Raw genomic sequence first — 19,612 nt, 5'->3', positions numbered from 1 at the left:
GGAAACAAGAACAACATAGAAGACTGGAAATCTACCAGGAGTTTACACAAGGCTTGATGAATAAAGGAAAGATCTAAAACTTTCTGCTGGGAGCTGAAGGGAACAAACATTGCAGAGATGGGTTTTGTGATGTCTGTGAGAAACAGGCAGGGAAGACTAGTGGAACTGCAGGGAAAATATTGTTTACCTGCAGTGATGCCTCCGTTTGGCCAGCCAGAATTCACAGTCACAGTTAAAACAGTGCGAGGCCATGTGGTCTGGAACCCACCGTGTGACCTAGGGCAAACACCAGTCTTTATCAGTTTAAATTTGTACACCACACCAACCAGTGTCTTAGGACCGAAGCGCAGGCTGAGATGTGGCTTTAGACCAAAACATGCTAGCCCACAGAGCTTGTCCCACAGGTCACAGAACGATACCCAAGAGCTCTGACATCCCATCTGCTATATTGGACACAACAGGAATGGGAAGATGCTGAACCTCTTACACCTTGTCTCCAACTCACTCTCTGCTGCTGTCACCAAAGTTAACTACCAGAAAGGAAACATTCTCTCATTCTGCATTTACAGCTGTCATAACAGGACATGTACCTCAGTCTCCTTTTTATCAACAGGTTCCCAGCTTGCTTCTGACAAACAGTCTTCACTGTGATCGGAACAGAAATCCTCAGTGTCACTGCCATCTGATTCCTTTAGACATGTCTGCAAAAAGAGCCAAAGTCACAAATTCCTTCAGCTGCCTCAGTCAAGGGCCTTCCCTCCCTCCAGCCACATCCACAATGCTCGTGAAGGGAATGTGGGCAGCTCTGCTGTTCCCCATATGGGCAGCAAAAGGCAGATGAATTCAGGACCATACAGGAACCATTGCTTGGCCCTCGAGAAGTGAAAGGAGAGCAGACTTACATCTGCATAACATGAGGACATGGCATGTCAACAAGAGGGGAAAGGGGCCAAAGAAGCATAGGAACAGTCTTAAATACCCACTCCAAATGTAAGAGAATGAGAACCACGGTATGGGGAGGGCAGTGTGAGGGGGAAGGTGCAAGGACCATCGCTGGCCAGGAGCTGTACTGCTGGAGCGTCAGAGACAGTTACTTACAAAGTCATCCTCATAGTCCATCGGTGGCTCAGCTGGAGGGGCACAGAAGTGACGTATGTCCAGCCGCAGCTGCAGCTCTCGCACCTGCCTGCGCAACTGTTCAACCTCCTGCTTGTAGCTGGCCTCAATCTGTCTCAGCCTGTGCTGAATCACATCCGTGGGGAAGGGGAGCCCATCATCGTCCAGGTAGAGAGGAGGCACAGGAGAAGGACATTTTGGTGGCACATGCTTAGGACCAGATGCTTGTTTCAGGTGGCAGGGTAGCCACGAACGGCTGGGCTTCCCTGCAGGACCTGCAAAATACGTGCCAACATGGCCAGAGCAGACCGAGGGTTTCGCACCTTCTCTGGTAGACCATGGGCCACTGAGGCACAGGCCCGGTGCCCGCAGCTGTTTGCTGTTCAACCTCTTGCTACAACAGCCATAGGAGAGGAGATGTCTGGGTCCAGGCTCCCCATTGGGGACTGATGTCACCATTCCTTGAAAACTGTCCCAGTTGGATCCCAGGAAGGAGAATTCACTGCTTTGGCTCTGGGAAATGGTCTTACGCCATTGCTCTAGAGGAGCTCTCCCGAGCCGGCCAGGCTCCTCACAAGGCCTACTCCTTCCAGTATCACCTTTGCAATTGTCTTCATCCAGGGCAGGGCCTGGGGTATCCTGTAAAGCAGTGCTTGGAGCGAGGGACTCCTGGCTGGGAATGTCTTGACAGGCAATGTTTTTCTTGGGACAGGCTCCTCCATTGGATACCAAACCAGTAGCCTTCAAAGGTTCCTGGGGGCAGGCTTCCAACTGCTTTCCAGAACTGGTGCAAATTCTGTCAAGATTTTCCTGTCCAGACGGATTTGGAGCTGGGCGCACACCATCCGGTTCCGCTACATATGTTCCGTTCCCCTTTGCTGCTGCCAGAGAGATACTGCTTGCTGGCACAGAAGCCCAGCTGCTCAGCTGCTCGCTCTGCCCTTGGTGCTCAGCATGGCCGCTAGAACTGCTGCTAGCTTGCAGAGGGGCATTTTCCTCTTGCTCTTCTGCTTTCTGCTGCGTCTCTGCTGCAGCCACCACGCTGCCTTCTCCCAGGTGTAGCTCAGCACTCTCAGCATTAGCATGCCTGGGTTCCAGGCCCACCCTGACTTCCTGACAGTGGTTATTCAGGTTTGGATCACTAGATGTGCGTGTCAGTGGGCTGCTGGAGTCGCAGGCTGAAAGCAGGTCATCCATAGATCTTGTCTTTGGTAATCTAGAACCCAGAACCAAAGTAAATCTCAAAACAAAACTCCTAAGACTTCCCTCATCTCAGCTGAAACTGAGATGAGGCAAAGGAAGCATTCCTCATTACAGATGACTGGGGCTGTGTGCTTGTGGGGGGGCATGCAGCATGAGCTGAAACCCACAACACTACAGTGTGGCCTCAGCAGTCTGCCTTTTCTGGTGCACTGGGAAGCTGTACATGCTCTTCTCCAAGTGGCTGGAACAATGCCACAGAGCTCTTGTTCTCCAGAACAAAGATCACAGCTACAGTAGGTAAGACTGGTCAGAGAAAATATAATGAGCAAGAAGGGGGGGAAAAAAGAAAAAAGGCCTGGGGTTAGGAAGGAACCTGGTCTGGGGCTCCAGTCTCTTACCTGTCCAAACATCTGCCACTGAACTCCTGGCTTTGAGATCCAGAGGGCAGGTAAATGTCCATATCATCCTGTCCTAGAGGATGAGGGGAGGAAGCTGGGAGATACACAGCTGTCCAGACATGCAGTGCTCGTACGTGGCACACTGGATGCAGCACCTGCAATAACAATTATGTTCAGAGATAAAACACAAAAAAAAACCCTCTTCAGTCTCTCTTCCATGCTGTCCTTCATGCCTGGCCAGCAGAGAGCCTGGAGAGTTAGGCCAGGAACTTTACTTACCTGCTCAGAACCTGGCATATAGAGAAGATTGTGGAAGTTCTTATTGCCAGCCCGCAGGAGGGACCACACAGAGCAGGTACGCTTGTAAATGTTGTGCATCTCTCGCTCACATGGGCTGTTCCCAAGGAAGGTCCCATACAGGCAGGAGTATGTGTGCTGCACCAGCTTCACCTGCAGCATCAAAAGAGCAATGATCGTCAGAGCTGTTGGAAAACAGCGTTTCCTATCTCTAAGGGCAACATCTTCCACTCCTCCGGGACCGCTCACATGCTTCCCATCCAGCTGGTTACCTCGCTGCTCTCCTCTCCATCACACAGGGCAGGACAAAGACAGGATGGCAACAGGAGTCACTTAGATCAGTTGATTGATACCATCACTTTAATAACATATTCATCCCTGTATAACCATAACCCATATTATTTGATAAGCTAGAGATTAATAGCTATCACTCCCCTTACTTTTTTTTTTTTTAATGTTTCAGACTCATATCATTCTGAGATGCAAAATCAGGCTTTTGATCAAAACAGTGCTGCTGAAGCCATCTGAATTCACAGGGCTACAAGGGAACCCAGAGAAAAATGCAATACAAAAAAAATCCAGAGAATATAAAATCTTCACCACTGTGCAACCCGCTAGGGACTCGGTGCCTGTAACATCCACTGGGAGAAGGAGGAAAGTGCAAGCAGCTGAAGAGAAGCAGACAGAAGCATCACACATACTGAAGCAGGTCAAAGTATCACCACTAAAGGGCAGGGCTGGACCTACACAGTGATGTTATGTCTGGCATGCCAGTAGAAAGTCCAAGCAGTACTCAAACATTTTCCCATTTTTACAGAATTCAATTTCTGTTTTCTTTCAATTGGAGCAGCATAAAATGTCATGGCCTTCCCTCTACCTCTGCTCATATCTGGCAAGGAACTGAGAGGTTTGCGTGCATGTTTCTTACCAAAAAAGCTTCATTAAATTCAAAGAGGCAAGGAAATTGCTTCAGAAGTTGATGAACAGCATCCAGCCACTGGAGAAACACTGGACACTGCTCATTCTGATCTTCTACCTTCTCTTGGTGACCACAGCGATCACCAAACTTGTGACCAAAATCCAGCCAGTCTGATTCAACAAGCACTTGGAAGCCCTGTGAATAAAGGAGAAAGTTAACTGCAGGCAACTTTGCTGCAGGCACTTAGGGAGGACAAGGCAAGTCCTATCTATCGGCAGTGCAGGGCCAGAAAGGAGGCTACATTAGTGCTTGGTTTGGCAGCAAAGTTACCTGAAAGTCAGAGATTTCCAAATACAAAATAGCAGCTGTTATCTCTGTATCAAACAGCTTTGGGCATATGTACCAGTAAGAGCAGAGAAGTAGCTGAACCTTGAACACAACAAAACATTTACCAGAGTACTTCAAGCTGGGCAGGGGTGTGAGCATGAGGTACAGTTCATGGAAAACAGACAGAAAGAGTATATGGAAAAACTCAACCCACAATAGCAGCTCTGAAATTCCACTAAGCTGCTGATTAGCCAAATGCAAGTCTACCCACATTCTTCCTCCAGAGACTCAAAAGACAAAAGCTGCCTTTTAACAGATACAGAACAACAGAGTAGCAGAACTTATACCTCCATGGTCCTGTAGTAAGGGTCCAGGAGAATCTTTGCCAGCGCCACAATCTGTGGAGTCCTGTCCCAACCATCTGAGCAATGCACCAGCACTGGACGGCCCTCTCTGTCAACTGCACTGGAGACCAGAACTGCCGCCTTCAGCATGACAGAAAGGTGCTGCAGCCACTTGGTACTCTCTAGAGCTGAAAGCCAGCTAGAGAGTAAGCAAAAAGAAAGGAAATGGTTGCGTAGCTTTCCAGTGAAAAAAATACATTATCCAAAGACTTTTTGGAGTCCTCAATGAAAACCACCTCCAAAAGAGAAGTCAGCCAGCTTGGGAATAAGTACAAAGAATCCAACAGCTAATTTCAGTTTTTCCCAGACAACTGCTTGAAGTCTTTTTTGAAACCCTCAGAAAAGGCACATAATTAAGTCTCCCAGTGCTGCCATCCCTTCTGGATTACCAGGAACCAAAATGGGCAGCATTCAAACATCGTGAGCACTTTCCTATCCCTCCAATTTCTGAGATGGGACTCTGGGAGAGGGAAAAGGGATAGGGAGGAAAAAAATCCTCCGGGACTTAACAGCTATGGCATCCAATTCAGCTAGAGAGAAAGGTCACTTACTTGCTGGGATCTGGCACCTGACTGCAGACAGCACGCAAATACTGAAAACTGTTCCGGATGGAATGGATGTTGGCCATGCCCATGAACACAACTTCACAGTTTGGATAATACTCTGAATACAACACAGACAGAAAAAAAAAAAAAAAAATCAGAGAGAGCTGCTGCCACTGAAGCAAGTATCTCCATACATGTGGTTTGGTGTCCCCCTTCCCCAGCACCGCTCCTAATCTCCAGCAGCAGGTAGGCACTTTTTCTAGAAAAGCCTTGCAGGCCAGCAGCAATATATCTGGGACACTGAACTTTGTAGTACTGAGAAGGGGAATATGCACCCAGAGAATGCATACCAAAGCACAGACCTGGTCCAAACTGTGCTCCAAGACCCAATCAATAAAACAGGTTCAAGAGGAAGGTGTTTTGAGATTTGTTTAGCCCAACGTACCTTCACATTCACAACCTCCTCCCTTTGCTCTGTTGGCAACAGCCGCAGTGTAGGACCTAGCATCAAGAATCAGCAGCTTCTGAGGAGTTCCAGCATTCTCCACACCTGAACACGCAGTCAGGGATGAGTCTGCAGAGACAGCACAGACCGAGTTTGTGGCACCTCTATCCCTCTTACGGCAGCCTCTCCACTGCAACCAAACACCGGCCAGGTATGGGCTCAAAGGCCTGCCTCACATATTACAGTCAAGGGATGATATGGCCAAGACTATCAGTCTGGATATCAAGTTTAAGTCTTCCATTATAACAGCCCCATATTCTGCTGTCAGAAAAGCAAACACAGATTCACCCATAACCTGTTACCAACACTAAGGTGTAGGAAGCACTGCATAATCCCCACTTTTAGGAAACAGTGAAAGGGAGTATGCTGTCTCACCAAAGTCAGCATCGCAGGCCTCGCTGCCATCGCTGCTTCCATTGTGCGGCATACCACCAGATACCTTTATTCCAGGATTCAAGGCACAGGCTTTGGCAATAGACGTCACAAGATACTCGTCGTCAGCATTGCGCCAGCCCCACCAGCTGATTTCAGGCTGACTGCAGCGTGCAATCACTGCCCCGTTGCGCACATGTCTGCAAAGGAGGTGAGAGTCTAATGAGCCCCACTGAAGAGGTGAGGAATGACCACAGCAAATTAGTTTCCTCATTTATCTACATATAGTTAGCACTTGTGCAACCTTCCTCACTGCTTTATTTACTGCATCTACCCTTGCAACCCAGCAGTGAAATAGGGCAGGGCATTGCAAATAAACATTATTCATAACAGCAGTGGCATGGAGCCTGTCACTCGGATCGCAGTGGTGGAGAACAGCAGATGGCTGTGAGTAGAACAGGAGTGGCTAACGGAGCTGGAATGGCTGGCAAAACGAGATTGTAGATGAGCAGGTCGCTGGAGCGTTTGCAGGAGTGGCAGGCAGGGACAGCCTGTGCCCCTGGATGGCGGCAGCTCCTGGGTCAGCCGCAGCTCAGACAAGCCTCAACCCCTCGCAGGATTGATGGCCACAGCCCAGGTCCTGACAGCCACTAAAATGAATGGGGACTTTCTGCAACAAGGGGGAAGCTGCTAGTTGTTCTAGCGATTACCCCCCTAAGAAACTAGAGAGGAAGAGAATTTTAAATAATTATGGTCATACTTCGGGCAAACAATAGTTACTTATTGTCATACTATCCTATCCTCCCATTATCATTATTTTTCTCCCTTCAGGTAAGCACTGGTTGTTAAGCCATTGGATTTATCAGTTGTAAATTACAAAGATTAGCTCACTAAGCACCGGACTGGCTAGTTTCTGGGTGGAGGCTTGAGCTGGTGTTATTAATAACTCCTAAAATGTGAACCCTACCCTAGTTGTTACTAATCAAGGTCTGGCAGAAGGTATGAAGTAGGAATAAATGTTCATTTTTCACATCAACATTCTAGTCAAGTCATTCACAAAGGGCCTGGAAAGATGGTGGACGATTAGGTGACAAAGTCTGCTGGTGATACAAAATTATCCAGGATAGTCTACACCTGACTGGAAAAGTTGCAGAGGATCTCATGATACTGGGTAATAAAAATAGCCTGTAAAATTTAATATTGATAAATGAAAAGTATTTACAGATAAGCAAAAGGTATCCCTAGGTATAATATAAAACAATTAGGTATACAACAGCTGTCAAATCCCAGGACAAAGACTTTAAAGCCCCGGTCTAGTTCTCAGAAAGCCCCAGCTCAATGCTCAAGAGAAGCAGAAAGGTTAAGAAAGTGTTAAGAGTTATTAAGAAAGGAATAAAGACAAGAACAGACAACATTATGGCAATACATCTTATGCTTACATCTTCAAAGTTACATAAATTTCTTACTCGTCCACTTCAAAAAGGATGTAGTAGTCAAATATAGTACTCAGCATAGTACTCAAAACACTACAGAGAAGGGTGAAGGGACAATCAGAGGTATAGAATAGCTTCACTATAGGGATAACTCAAGTTGGCAATGACTCCATCACAACAGAGGGTCAAGAATGGATATGAAAGGCATAAAACATCAAGAACAATAGGAAAAAGTGAGATTAGCCTTATTTTTCCCCAATACAAACACAGAGGAATACTGGAATGGTCACGCCAAAAGTTTAGAAACAGACAAAAAAAAAATTTTCCCCACAATAGACATAACAGACTCACTGCCAGGGTGATGTGGAAGCCAAGAAGTATAAATTGGTTCCAAGATGCACTAAATTCATGGAGGGTAGGTCCATAAAGTGACCATGAAAAAACAATCTCATGTTCTCCTGAATACCTCCTTTAGGAAGTATGTAAGCTACTGGTTGCTCCAAATATATACCAGGGGAGAATACCTGCATACTTGTCCCATTTGTTAAACTTCTTCCTTGAGCCTCTACTGTTGGTCCCTGGCCCTTCTCAGAGACAGGATAATAAACTGGACAGCCCCAGCACCTCAGTGCTTCAGAGTCACAACACTTGCCTCTCCCTATCCCACAGTCCCTCCTGCAGCAGCTCTCTGAAGATGAGCTGGTGTAAGAACATAAAGACATAGACAGAGAATCTGGCAAACCCCTTCCAACCATTTTTACTTAGGTCTACACCTCTGAAAGTAAGTTGCATCGTTGGCCAAAAAAGGGGACATGAAGGTCTAAATCCTAAAAAGCACCCTAGCACAAGCTTCAACCCATCACTCAAAGGTTGCTTAGCTGTCAGTTACAGCTGTTAGATACGCCCGTGAAAGTTTTTTTTCTCATGCGGCTGCCCCCTTAGAAGGAACTCTGCCATCCCACAGTTCACGTTATTTGCTGTAAGGTAGCAGACCAAGAAAACGCAGCGAGGCTTAGATGTCCTTCCAACAGTGGTGCACAATCTCACCAGCAGCTGCAACAGTCTGCAGAGAGAGTTTTGCTAGTAATTGTACTTCTCAGAGACAAAATCTCCTTATTCTCTTGAGGGAACTTAACAGTCAACCAAGAAAATTTATTATTGCTCTGAACAGCTAGATAATATTGATGAAGCCTCTGAACTAGAGACTTCCCAAGAAATCATATTCATGTTCAGCTAAGACAAAACATTGTTGTCCTTTTTCTTTTTGTGCCATCCACTGGCACTGCTTTGTTTTGCAAGGCAAACTATGGAGCAGTCACTCCCAGGAGATCTGTTACTGACTTCAGGATTGCTGAAGAATGGTTAACATACACGGCAGCAAAGGCTTTGTTTATACTAGTAAACGAAACAGAGCCAAGGTGTGGACTTGAGCACTGGCCTGTGATCATCCAAGCTTGTTTGTTAGCACACCCACAGTTTCTGACCTGTGCCAACTAGCACTTTCCCAGACAGTACCTGAGAAACACAGGTCCTGTGCTGGGAACTGCTTCCAATAGGCTCTTTGGATGTGATGGCACTGCTTTGGGGTGAAGAAAGAGGATAGAAGAGTTTAACTGTGTAGATGTGAACTGTGCGAGGACACCTGAACATGGAGTCAGTAGCAGCCTGTTTAATGTAGTGCTACAGACATAGCCAAAAAGTAAGACTAAATTCAGAAAACTTCCTGGCAGCACAAACTAAGCAGTGCAACAAATGCTGGGCAGGGGATGGTCTTGAGGTAGCCAGTTTCAAGAGACATAAGGGTGTGCCAATAAACAAAACAAAACATGGCCAGCATTGATGAGCACGAAGAGATCAGCAAGCAGAAAGTGTGACAAGTGTCAGTGGGCCAGCCAAAACTGAGCTACTGCTGTGTTTCCCAAGTCAGGGTAGTACCCACACCTTGACTCTATATTCTCTTGCAACTGTTCTCAGCATGGGCATATGAAACATTTCAGTTCTTTTCTTGCTCGGGACTTTTGTAGAGATTTTCCCCAAAGAGTAATGCTCCTTTTTCTCAGAGCTGAAAAGGTGGAATGTGCCATAGCATTTTAACTTCTGTGGACATAATTATTCCTTAGGGATCCTCAGTTTAGTCTTGAGGCCATTTCAGAATTCAGAGTTGGAGTAAAAGGTGCCTCTATAAGTTAAGCTCTGCCCCAGGCTCATTCAGAACACATGCGTAGAGCACATTTGATCTGTTAGTACATGCCATCCGACCTATAACCATCATCCAAGTAGTAGCTAATAGCTTTTAAGTCTTCCCTCTGTTAATCTGGCCAGATGAGCGCTCCTCCACAACGTGAAGTCAAGCAGCTTAGCTTAAAACACAAGAAAGAGCTGACAGAGGGTTTACGAAGCTGCTGCCTCTCAGCTGTCACCTAAATGCATCTCAGCTGGGAACCTTTATGTAAGTGTTTTTAGTTTCCAAGTCTCCGGATTAAAGGCCTGGCCCACTCCTTCATGACCAGAAGGCCTGAGACTGAGCGCTCAGCTATGGAGCTGGAATGCTGTCTGCTGTCTCCCTGCTGCTTCTCTGACACTCACTGCAGCATGACTGCAGGCAAAGGTAGTTTCCCGAGCATCTGTGAGGAACTGTCTTGCTAGCATAGTCTCAAGGTCTTATGAAAGTGACTGCGCAGACAGAGTAATGAGGAGTACCTGGCATATAGTACCCATCTCCCTTTGTAGTCAGCTAAATAATTAATTGCATCCTTTGCGTTATTTTAAAAATGGACTGTGCCTGGAGGCTCCTGCTGTGCATCTCCAGTGAGGACAGAAAGATGGAGACCTGTATTTCTACCATGTTTAAAAAGCTAAATTGCACTTTTTTTCTATGGAAACTGGTAACATGATACATTTGGTATGATCTGATTTACAGATATGACTGTGAACCAGTGAATTCAGCCTTGTTCTCAAAAATCTCTCAACTTTACTAAATAGTCCTGCAGTTACTGAGTCACTGAGCACTTTAGTGCTCTTGGGACGCATTCACCCAAGCCCACTTGTCCACAGAGCTGAGTGCTAGGCTGTTCACGTCTTCTCTTCTTTCTTAGTACAGAACAAGAACACTCCAGAAGCAGGCATGACCCTCTGGACTCTGCTGGCCAAAACTTCAACCTTCAGGGCAAAGGCTAAAGAATGCATGGAAATGAGATACATATGGGCAAGCACTCATGACTTGTCCCATCTTGTAATGTAACTTGTCAGCATCTTGTAATCTGATCCACAGCTGCAAAGGGTTACAGCTCAGCCTGTATATTACTGGGTACCATTACAGTGATGTTATAAAACTCTAAACAGAATAATTCTGAGAGAATATCAAAAAGTCACATCTTTGCCCTCAGGTGGGGATGCACAATGGGACAGTCTCCAGTGCCAGACCATTTTTAGTAAAAGAAAAAGTTCTTTTACTAAAAGATGTCACAAATACAATTAACTACTTAGCTGACTTGGCTACAAAGAGGGAAAAGCGTAATGTGATAACCACAGTTCATTATTACTTTGCTGTAGAATTTAGTTCTTGCAGTAAGAATCGACTGTGTTTTTGCCAGCACTTAAAAACAAATAATGTAACATCAAGATGTAGAGTTAAGGTATGCGTAAATTCATTGGTTTTGTTTCCTGGGTTTTGTACTTTTCAGCACTTTCCTTTGTTGTGCAACTCTGCTATTTTCAGAGCTTTTTGTATTTGGATTTAGTAACTGCTAACAATGAAGTGCATGAGGTATCTTCCTGTCCACCTATTCAACTAACCTTCTATTTCTTTCAGACATGTCACTCTCCTAGAAGTTGTTTAATAAGACATCACCTCCCAAAACCTCACTTTATTTTCTGCATAGCCTTTTGCATTCTAAAGTAAGTATGTGTTATTTCTGGAAGGCTGCTCTGCTCGGGGAATAGATACTGTTCATATTTACCAGCTAGAACAGAATCAGCTTCCAGCTATGTGCAAACATTTTGACCTACCTGTTAAGTATGTGTTTTTGAACTCTCAGAACTCAGCTAAAACAAAATGATTTCCAGTTGGGTATTAAAAGGTATATCCAGGCCTTAATACCTCGTAGATAGAAGAGCCATACAGCAGGCCTATTTTGGCTGAGACGTCTTTTAGAAGTAGCAGTTAAGCAAGTACCAATCCTAGAAAAAGTTTCAAAATTCACAGAAAGAGAACCCTAATTCCAGATTGCGTTCTTGTTGCATCTCCAATACAAGGTAAGTCACCCACATCTTTATAGGTAACTGAAAGCAGGAAAGAAGCAATAGTTCCTGGAACATTGTTTCTCCCTTCTGGAGAACATCCTGCTTTATCATCAGAGACCGAGTTCCTAGCAAGGCTCACGTGTGTGCTGGGAGGAAGAAGGGTCCTGATAGCAGGCATGTTTTCAGGTAGGTGGCTGCCTGTGGACTGAAAGTAGCTATCACAGTCTCCCTTCATTCCACGTCCCTGTACACACACTCCACTAAGCCTGGCTTTACAACACTGAGTACAAAAGACTAAGGGAAAGGACAGCTATTGTGGGGTGGGGGGGAAAAGTGTTGGTTTGGTTTGGTTTTTACCTGTACACAACAACAGGGATCCTTTTCCAAGATCTAAATGAAGCCACGTTCTCCAGCTCCTTGTCAGTAATCCAGACAGGAACTAGCAGCTTCTGGGGATAACTGGAACAAAGCCTAGGAAAAGAAGGCAACATGGCAAGATGAGAACTCGGCAACCAGAATCTGCACTGGATAAATCATGTGGAGACAGAAAGCAGGAGCTGCTCAGATTTCCCCAAACTCAGCTAAGAAGCAGGCAGAACTTTGGGTCACTTTTCCCACACTGACACTTTACCGAAACAGACATGAGGAGGAAGAGCCAGAAAACACTGAAGAATGAGCTGAGGGAAGATGGCCTCCTTCCATCTCAGGCCTCATCCCAGGGACTATGATAACAAACCCAGTACTTCCCAAGGATGCCCCTGGAACATTCTCGGGATTTAAGTTTATATGACATTTTAAGGGAACAGGTTCTCAGTTTTCTTGCACCACTTAAAGCCAGAAACACATGCAGCTTCTGTTAAATGAAATTCTGGCACTTTCTGCCTTGCAGGAAATAGGTAGATTATCACAAATAAGCTTTACATACAACAAAGACTTAACTCTGCCCAGAAAGATGGGAATGGTGATTCAGTGAGTGCCATAATAAAATCATATAAGGGAGGTCTAAAAGAGTATCTTGTTATTTGGTGGAGTGCCAGAAATTAGATTCCTAGTTTACATCTAAATACATGCCAGCAGTGAAAGGAATGTGATGGGTAAGTCCCTACCAACCAGGTCACCTGGGAAAATTCTAAGTCCATACAGCTAATCAGCAGAGGGGACTCAACTCGTGAACGAGCAGACCTGCAATTGCAATTCAAGGGGAGTCCCAGATCTGAATGAATTAAATGTAAAGCAGTTTGGCTGAAATGGAAGTTCAGCTTAGGGGTGGGGATGGGGAACGGGGAAGGAAGAGGCCATAAGATTTCAAATGTTTAAGTCCCAAGAAAAACATTAAAAACCCCAACTTCAAGTACATTAAGAGCAAGGCAAGAGCAGTGCCAAGGGAAAGAGGTGGAAAGCAAAGCAATATGCTGGAGAGGAGGGGAGAGAGCGATGCAAGTAAAATGAAGCACAGCTAGAAATCCAGGAGAGCAGGGACTTCCTGGTTACTGCTGCAACCGTTCTGCCCCTGGGTTTGCAGCATGTGGCTGCATGCCAGGCAGGCAGGTTGCAGGCTTCACAGACAAAGCGCTGCCTCAATACCAGACCAGCTGAACTCCAGGAGTTCAGGCAGACAAAGACATAAACTGACAAGGAACATCAAAGAGCAGTCTCGGCTCTAGGCTATAAGCCATGTTGCTTAGAAGGAATGTTTCAGGGCAGAAAGGAAGCAAGCTGAAGAGGGGGAAACAATCCAGCAGGCAAATTCCAGATGGTGGCCTGGTGTTCCCTTGAGTCCAAGTTATCCCTTCAGTGCAGTATCGCAGCTGATGGCAATAGGCAGGACACAGCAGTTAGTGATATGTGGTTTGTGATGCTAGCGAGGACTTGCCTGCCATGTTAGAAAATGGCAGACCTCACATGGTGTCTAGACAACTTCTTGGAAAGCCCTAGGAAGAAGTCAATGGGGGTCCATGGGGTAAAAACAGAGTGCAGAGGGGGCATTTAGAAAGCAAAATTTAAGCTGTCAGGTAAGAAGCTGAAGACCAGGATGTCTGTGATAGCATTCTCTGAAATGCTTCCGATTCCACATGTAAAACTGGACAGGGAATCAGAGAAGCCTGATTTCAATATGTATACGGTATATGAAGGCGGGCTAGCATCTATTAAGATCTGGAGGAAACTCTGGAATACTTGAAATCTATAGACTGGGCTTCATCTAAATCAAAACAGAAGATTAAACATTACAAGAGCTGTCTGAAACTAAAAACTGAGCTGGTATCGCCATCTTCTAAGAGCTAAGTCACTAAAACTCTTCATCTTAGGAAAAGCATAAAACAGAAGGCAATAATATTCAGATAAGAAATAAAAGGACAGTCTCAAGATGTTAACACAATTTAAGAAGGGTACAAAAAAAAAAAAAAAAAAAGGTAGTGAGATCAAGACAAATGCACATGTGCTTTTAAGGCTAGAATTCCAAAAAATAAAATAGAGGAACTGAAGAGCCAGGATAAATGAGCTGCTGGCTTATCAGAATCTTATAAACTTGATACAAGGGAGATTATTAGTGATGCCCTGAGTTTCATGGTATGAGCTTTATAGCAAGACCATAATAGGTTGAGGCAGTGAATATGTAGTGCATTATGTGTAAAAAGTGTGACAGTAAAGGGAGAGGTTTAAATTACCAGTATCAACAAACATGCACATGGACTGAAAACCCCAAGGCTAAAGAGAAACAGAAAAGCATTAGGGCTACTCTACTAACCACCAGAGCATGATAGAAACAACACCTGCAGTAGGCTGAGAGAGAGTCAGAAAGGCTGTGAGGGCAGAAATTGCAGTGGAAAACTTGTGTTGCTTCCACATAAAATGTGGAAGCGCCATGACATGATACAAAGACTACATTTTTAGACATTATCAGCTGCTTCTTGGTGCCCCCAACCAAACAATACAGAAGAGACATAACTCTTTCTTTAAGGCCTAAGTACGCACATAGCTGCTCCAAAATGGAAAAACTGAGGAAAAAAATAAAAAATCATTTTCTAACTGTGACCATCACACAGTAAAATTCAACAATACTTTTAGAGTGGAAACCCCCCCCCCCCCCCATTACAGTAATAAATCAGCTTCAGAAAGGGGAACTACATAAAAAAGAAGCTTTTCCTGAGGAAGTGAAAGGAAAGAGCAAGAAAACAGATAAACAAAAAAAAGCGGCCACTACCAACAACAAAACCTTGCAGGTAATGTTGCTGGATGTTTAAATACACTCTTCAGGGTAATATAAAACTCAAACAAAAAAAACAGAAGGAGCTGGCAGACCTAACCAGCCAGTGAAAGACAGGTTAGAAGTAAAAGGACATCCTTTGAAGAGGGGAAATGTTTCTAAAGGACACAAACCTGAGGAGCCAAATGGAAGCCTAAATTAAAAACAGTAAAAAGCCAACAAGGCATATCATGCATTTTTTGAGAAAAGAAACGTTAAAAGATAAAAACCATGAAGACTTTTTGCAAACATCTTGAAGGCAGTCTGCCTGCTACAGAATCTGAAGGTCTGACAGATGTGCAAGATCATAACAAAAAAAGCCAAGCTATTTGCACTGGTATTCACCAGAGAAGTACATCAAGACATTCCCATAACTACTCCTATTTTACAAGGGACAAGTCGGAGGAAAAGAGTAAAATGGAAACACCAGCAGTAGATATTTTAGAACTAATTGCTAGAAATGAAGAGTAACTTATCACCAGGACTAGATAATATTCACTCAACAGTTCTACAGCAACCCAAATATGCACCAGGCGAATGATTAACCGAGATGTGTAAGCTATTGCTTACATTGGCTTTAGTGCCAGAGGAATGAAAGGTGGCAAACATGCTATCAGATTTTAAAAAGTCTCTGGGGAGAACGTGGGAAACCACTCAAGTCTGACTTCTGTACAAAGCAACCGACTGTTGCAGTTGGTACAAGGGTAAATATGGTGCATTTGGGAAGAGTCAACATGGCTTTTGTGAAGGGAAGTCACATGTCACATATCTGGAGTTCCCTGGAGACATCACTGAACAAGCAGATATGGCTGATGTGGCTGACAGTGGATTTGGGTTTTCAGGAGTCTTTTTAGAAGTTGCTCAGACTCTTAAAATAACTAAAATACATGAGATAAGAAGGAAGTTCCTCTTGTGAAACAGTAACTCTTTCAAAAAAAAAAAAAAAAAAAAAAAGGCACATAGGTATTTCTAGAAGTTAAATGGTTATTTTTCACAACTTAAGGAGTCCAAAAGGGAGCCATGTTTGGCCCCGTGTTGTTGAGTATGTTCGCATGTCAAGTGGAAAGGGATGAATGGTGAAGTGACACCATTCATTGATGGGTGGCAGGACTGCAACACCCCTGGGACCACACTGACCCAAACCACCGAATGAAACTTTTTTTTAAACCGTAAGGTTTGATCGCAGAAAAAGGCAGCTGTAAAACTACTGCATAAATCAACACAAGCCACGCCTACAGAAAAGGACTGGCAAAGCCTCTTCTTACATGAAAAGTAACAGCCATGCCAAAGAAGATCAATATGCAAAAAAAACCCCACAAAAAAAACCAAAACACCCCCGCAACACAAACAGGTTTTATCACTGCAGGTGCTAATAATCTCTGTGGACTTTTTGTCTACACATTCACATGGCAAATACAAGCAAGAATGCTAAGTATCACCCTTCCCATATAAGCAGAGCAAAGTATTAGAATTTGTAGAAAATTGTAACGAAATAAGAGAAAATATGAATTAAGATTGGTCACAGAAAAGAGAAGATAACATCAGCTGTCTCAAACAGTAACACAGAACTCAGGACAACTTTTTCCCGCATGAAATCAACAATAAATAAAGTCACGACTGTAAAAAGACCAAAGCTGAAAATACATATCAAAACTGGAAGAAAGATGAGTATTTTTTCTTTTTAAGGGAACTACGTATAAACAAATCCCACTAGCATTACAGCCAATAGGAAAGTTTCTAGCTCAGACAACATGGGTTCATTGGATGGGGTATTTCAGAACATGTACAATTTTCTAGGTACGCAAATCACTGAAGATGCGAGAGTCATGGCAAGATTATGTAATAATTTTATTATTACTGTATGCTGAAATAGTATACTTTTATCAAGACCGAAGGAGTGGTTATTATATGCCTATATTGGACTAACTTTATGATGGCTGTCGCCAGGAAGAAGATAATAGTTCCCAGATAAGAACATCTAGGAACAGACTTGAAAGAAAATGAACAAAGCCATTACCTTGGAGTATCCTGTCTCTAGCAACATTGTTTTGCCAGTGCTGGGAAATAAAAGATAAAAGAACTATAAACAGTTAAAAAGTAACCTGATTCCTGTGAATAGAGGCAGGTGGTAATGATCAAAAGCCAAAGCAGGATTTAAAGAGCACTCCCTGGAGCAGCAAGAGAGAACTGGTTTCTGAGTTGCACAAGCAAATTACACCACCTTTAAGATTTTGGGATGTAAAGTAAAAACAGGCCTGCATCTAGCTTGCTGAGGTTTGTTTCAAGTTCTTTCTTCCCTGTCTTGTTCAAAAATAAAGCATCCGTCTTTAGAGAAGATTGCTATATTGCTGGTCATAACTCCCAGGAAGTCAAACACAGATGGTTAATCTAAGTTGGACTTTCTGAAACAGTCAGAGGGAACCACATCCCAAAATCTAGTAGTAGGGGAAATGCCTGACTGCCTTCACAGACACGGAGTGACTCTAGCTAGGCCAGGGACAGGTTATGCACTCCAAAACTGAACAGTTCAGAAAATAATTTTTTATTCAATGTTTTTGGATAAACTGTATAAATACCAAAGTCATGTAACAGTCCAAAAGCAATGCTGTGGTCAGTATGTCCAAGCGGAAATTGTAAATCGAACCCCAAATATAGTGCTTGATGCTTGGACTTCTGAGGAAGCACATGAGAGAACAGAACAGGCAGAAAATTGCCAAATTCCACCGGGATTTCCCCAAGCCAGTGTTCCTGAGGCTCCTCACAGACTCCCCAAAAACCTGGTGATCAGGAACTGTCTGACATACAGATGAGGATGCCTTTACTAAGAGAAGCAGAGAAGAGACTGAAGATGCCTTTACTAAGAAAAGCAGAGAAGAGACTGAAGATGCCTTTACTAAGAAAAGCAGAGAAGAGACTGAGGGATATGAGCCATTTCAAGAAAAGGGATGTAGGGCATTCAGAAATGCATGTCAGTCAAAGCTTAATAAAATCCTGCTAATGTTGGCTTAATGCCACCTGCTGCAAAGAATGTGGAAGCACTTCTTCAAGAGCTCCTCTACTCTTTTCCAAGAGTAGCAAACACAGGTTAGAGTCACTGGAGTGCTGGTGGGAAGGACCTTCTAGGGATCTCCACTCCAACCTCGCACTCACAGTGGGACCACCCCCAACACTAGATCAGGGTGGCCATGGCTTTGTCTAGCTGACACTTGAAACCCTCCAATGATGGACATTCCCCACCTCTCTGGGGACCTGTCCCAGGGCTGCATCACCTTCCTGGGGAAGGATTTTTTTCCCCAATGTCCAGCCTGAGCCCCCTAAGCTGCAACTTCTGGCCACTGCCCTTAAATGTATTGTCCACCACTGCCAGAAGACGTTGGCTCCATCACCTTCATAACTGCCTTTCAAACAGTTGTAGGCTGCAAGCAGTTCACCATTTAGTCTAATCTGGTGAAGAAGAGGCAAACCCAGCTCATTCCACCTCTCCAATTCTGAGCATCTTGACAGCCTTCCACTGGTACATCCCCAGTTTCTCAGCATCCTTCCTTAACTAGGCTGAATGGCTGCCTTCCTTTATGGAAACTTGGTATTTTTTTCATTTCAAACAGTGTGAGAATTTTAGAGAAAATGACTGACTAGAAAAGCAACCCTGTGATGGAGGAATTCCCCCAAACTCCAAAATGTCTTCAACCCACCACATTATAAACTGCACATTTCAGCATTTACAGCAACTGATGCTAGCTCTGATGTTTAGGGTGTACTTCTTCTCCTGTTCCCTGATTTGAAGGGAGAAAGGAAGGAGGACCCAGCTCATACACTGATCTGTCTGAAAGTTATCAGGGCCAAGAAGGAGTATCAGCTAGTGGTCTGATTCATTCACTGCTCTGCACAGTGATTGGGACAGGGAAGAAGAAAAGGAGAGGAGAGTGGGGAGAGCCTGACAGTAAGTTACTCACTTGTAATTGTTGTTGATGTCAGAGACTCTCCAGACGTTCTGCAAGTCAAAGCCCATCCTCACCAGCTCCATCTCAAATCGGTATCTCACATGGTCGCCTGGAAGAGCAGAGCACAGTGTATTTACTGACAGCTAAGCAGAACTGATGAAATTTAAACTTATCAGGTGCAGCTTCATAGTGACTATCAGAGGTCTGGACAGAAACCACAGGCCATCTAGATGGCAGCAGTATTGCTTAAGATGCTAGAAGGACTCGCTCTTCAGAGGGGTTCCTCTGCTTATTTTGCAATGTTACATCTCAGTCTCAGAGCACAAAGCGGCATGGAAACAGCCATTCTATGTTATATCTTAACACAAATACTGAAAAGCTCTTGGCTGCATTCACACCTGTGGCACCAATTTGCACAGGTACGTTTATTTAGGCTAGAGAATAATATTTTCTCTACAGAAAAGACACCAAATATCTCCTAATTTCTTGTGTTTGAGACAGGGAAAGAACATGTACTTTACCTTTCCTCTACCAGCTCCTTTTGAGTACTTCTCTTCTGCCATTCTGTTCATCTCCCCCATCCCTCCATATTCACCTGTGTATGGACGCTTCATTTGGGTTTTCTCCTCTTTTACCAGCACATTTCTAAGTCTAAAACTAGGTTTA

General features: G+C 44.3%; 1 protein-coding gene across 5 annotated transcripts in view; it reads right to left on the bottom strand.

Moving 5' to 3' along the window:
* MTMR4 (myotubularin related protein 4) overlaps positions 1-19,612 on the bottom strand; it is a 59,734-nt gene that overhangs the window by 2,291 nt on the left and 37,831 nt on the right. For all 5 annotated transcript variants that reach the window (XM_064523485.1, XM_064523487.1, XM_064523486.1 and 2 more), the window contains 12 exons: positions 18,959-19,055; positions 12,119-12,232; positions 6,090-6,286; positions 5,655-5,783; positions 5,216-5,327; positions 4,608-4,803; positions 3,943-4,128; positions 2,997-3,167; positions 2,718-2,872; positions 1,099-2,332; positions 591-701; positions 188-276 (listed from right to left, as the gene is read on the bottom strand). In XM_064523485.1, the coding sequence (XP_064379555.1) occupies positions 188-276; positions 591-701; positions 1,099-2,332; positions 2,718-2,872; positions 2,997-3,167; positions 3,943-4,128; positions 4,608-4,803; positions 5,216-5,327; positions 5,655-5,783; positions 6,090-6,286; positions 12,119-12,232; positions 18,959-19,055 (2,791 nt within the window). The remainder of the gene's footprint in view (positions 1-187; positions 277-590; positions 702-1,098; positions 2,333-2,717; positions 2,873-2,996; positions 3,168-3,942; positions 4,129-4,607; positions 4,804-5,215; positions 5,328-5,654; positions 5,784-6,089; positions 6,287-12,118; positions 12,233-18,958; positions 19,056-19,612) is intronic.

This window comes from Dromaius novaehollandiae, chromosome 19 (genome assembly GCF_036370855.1).
Source record: "Dromaius novaehollandiae isolate bDroNov1 chromosome 19, bDroNov1.hap1, whole genome shotgun sequence".
Classification (NCBI taxonomy): domain Eukaryota; kingdom Metazoa; phylum Chordata; class Aves; order Casuariiformes; family Dromaiidae; genus Dromaius; species Dromaius novaehollandiae.
The sequence above is the reverse complement of the archived record's forward strand: the minus strand, read 5'-3'. Positions and strand labels throughout refer to the sequence as shown.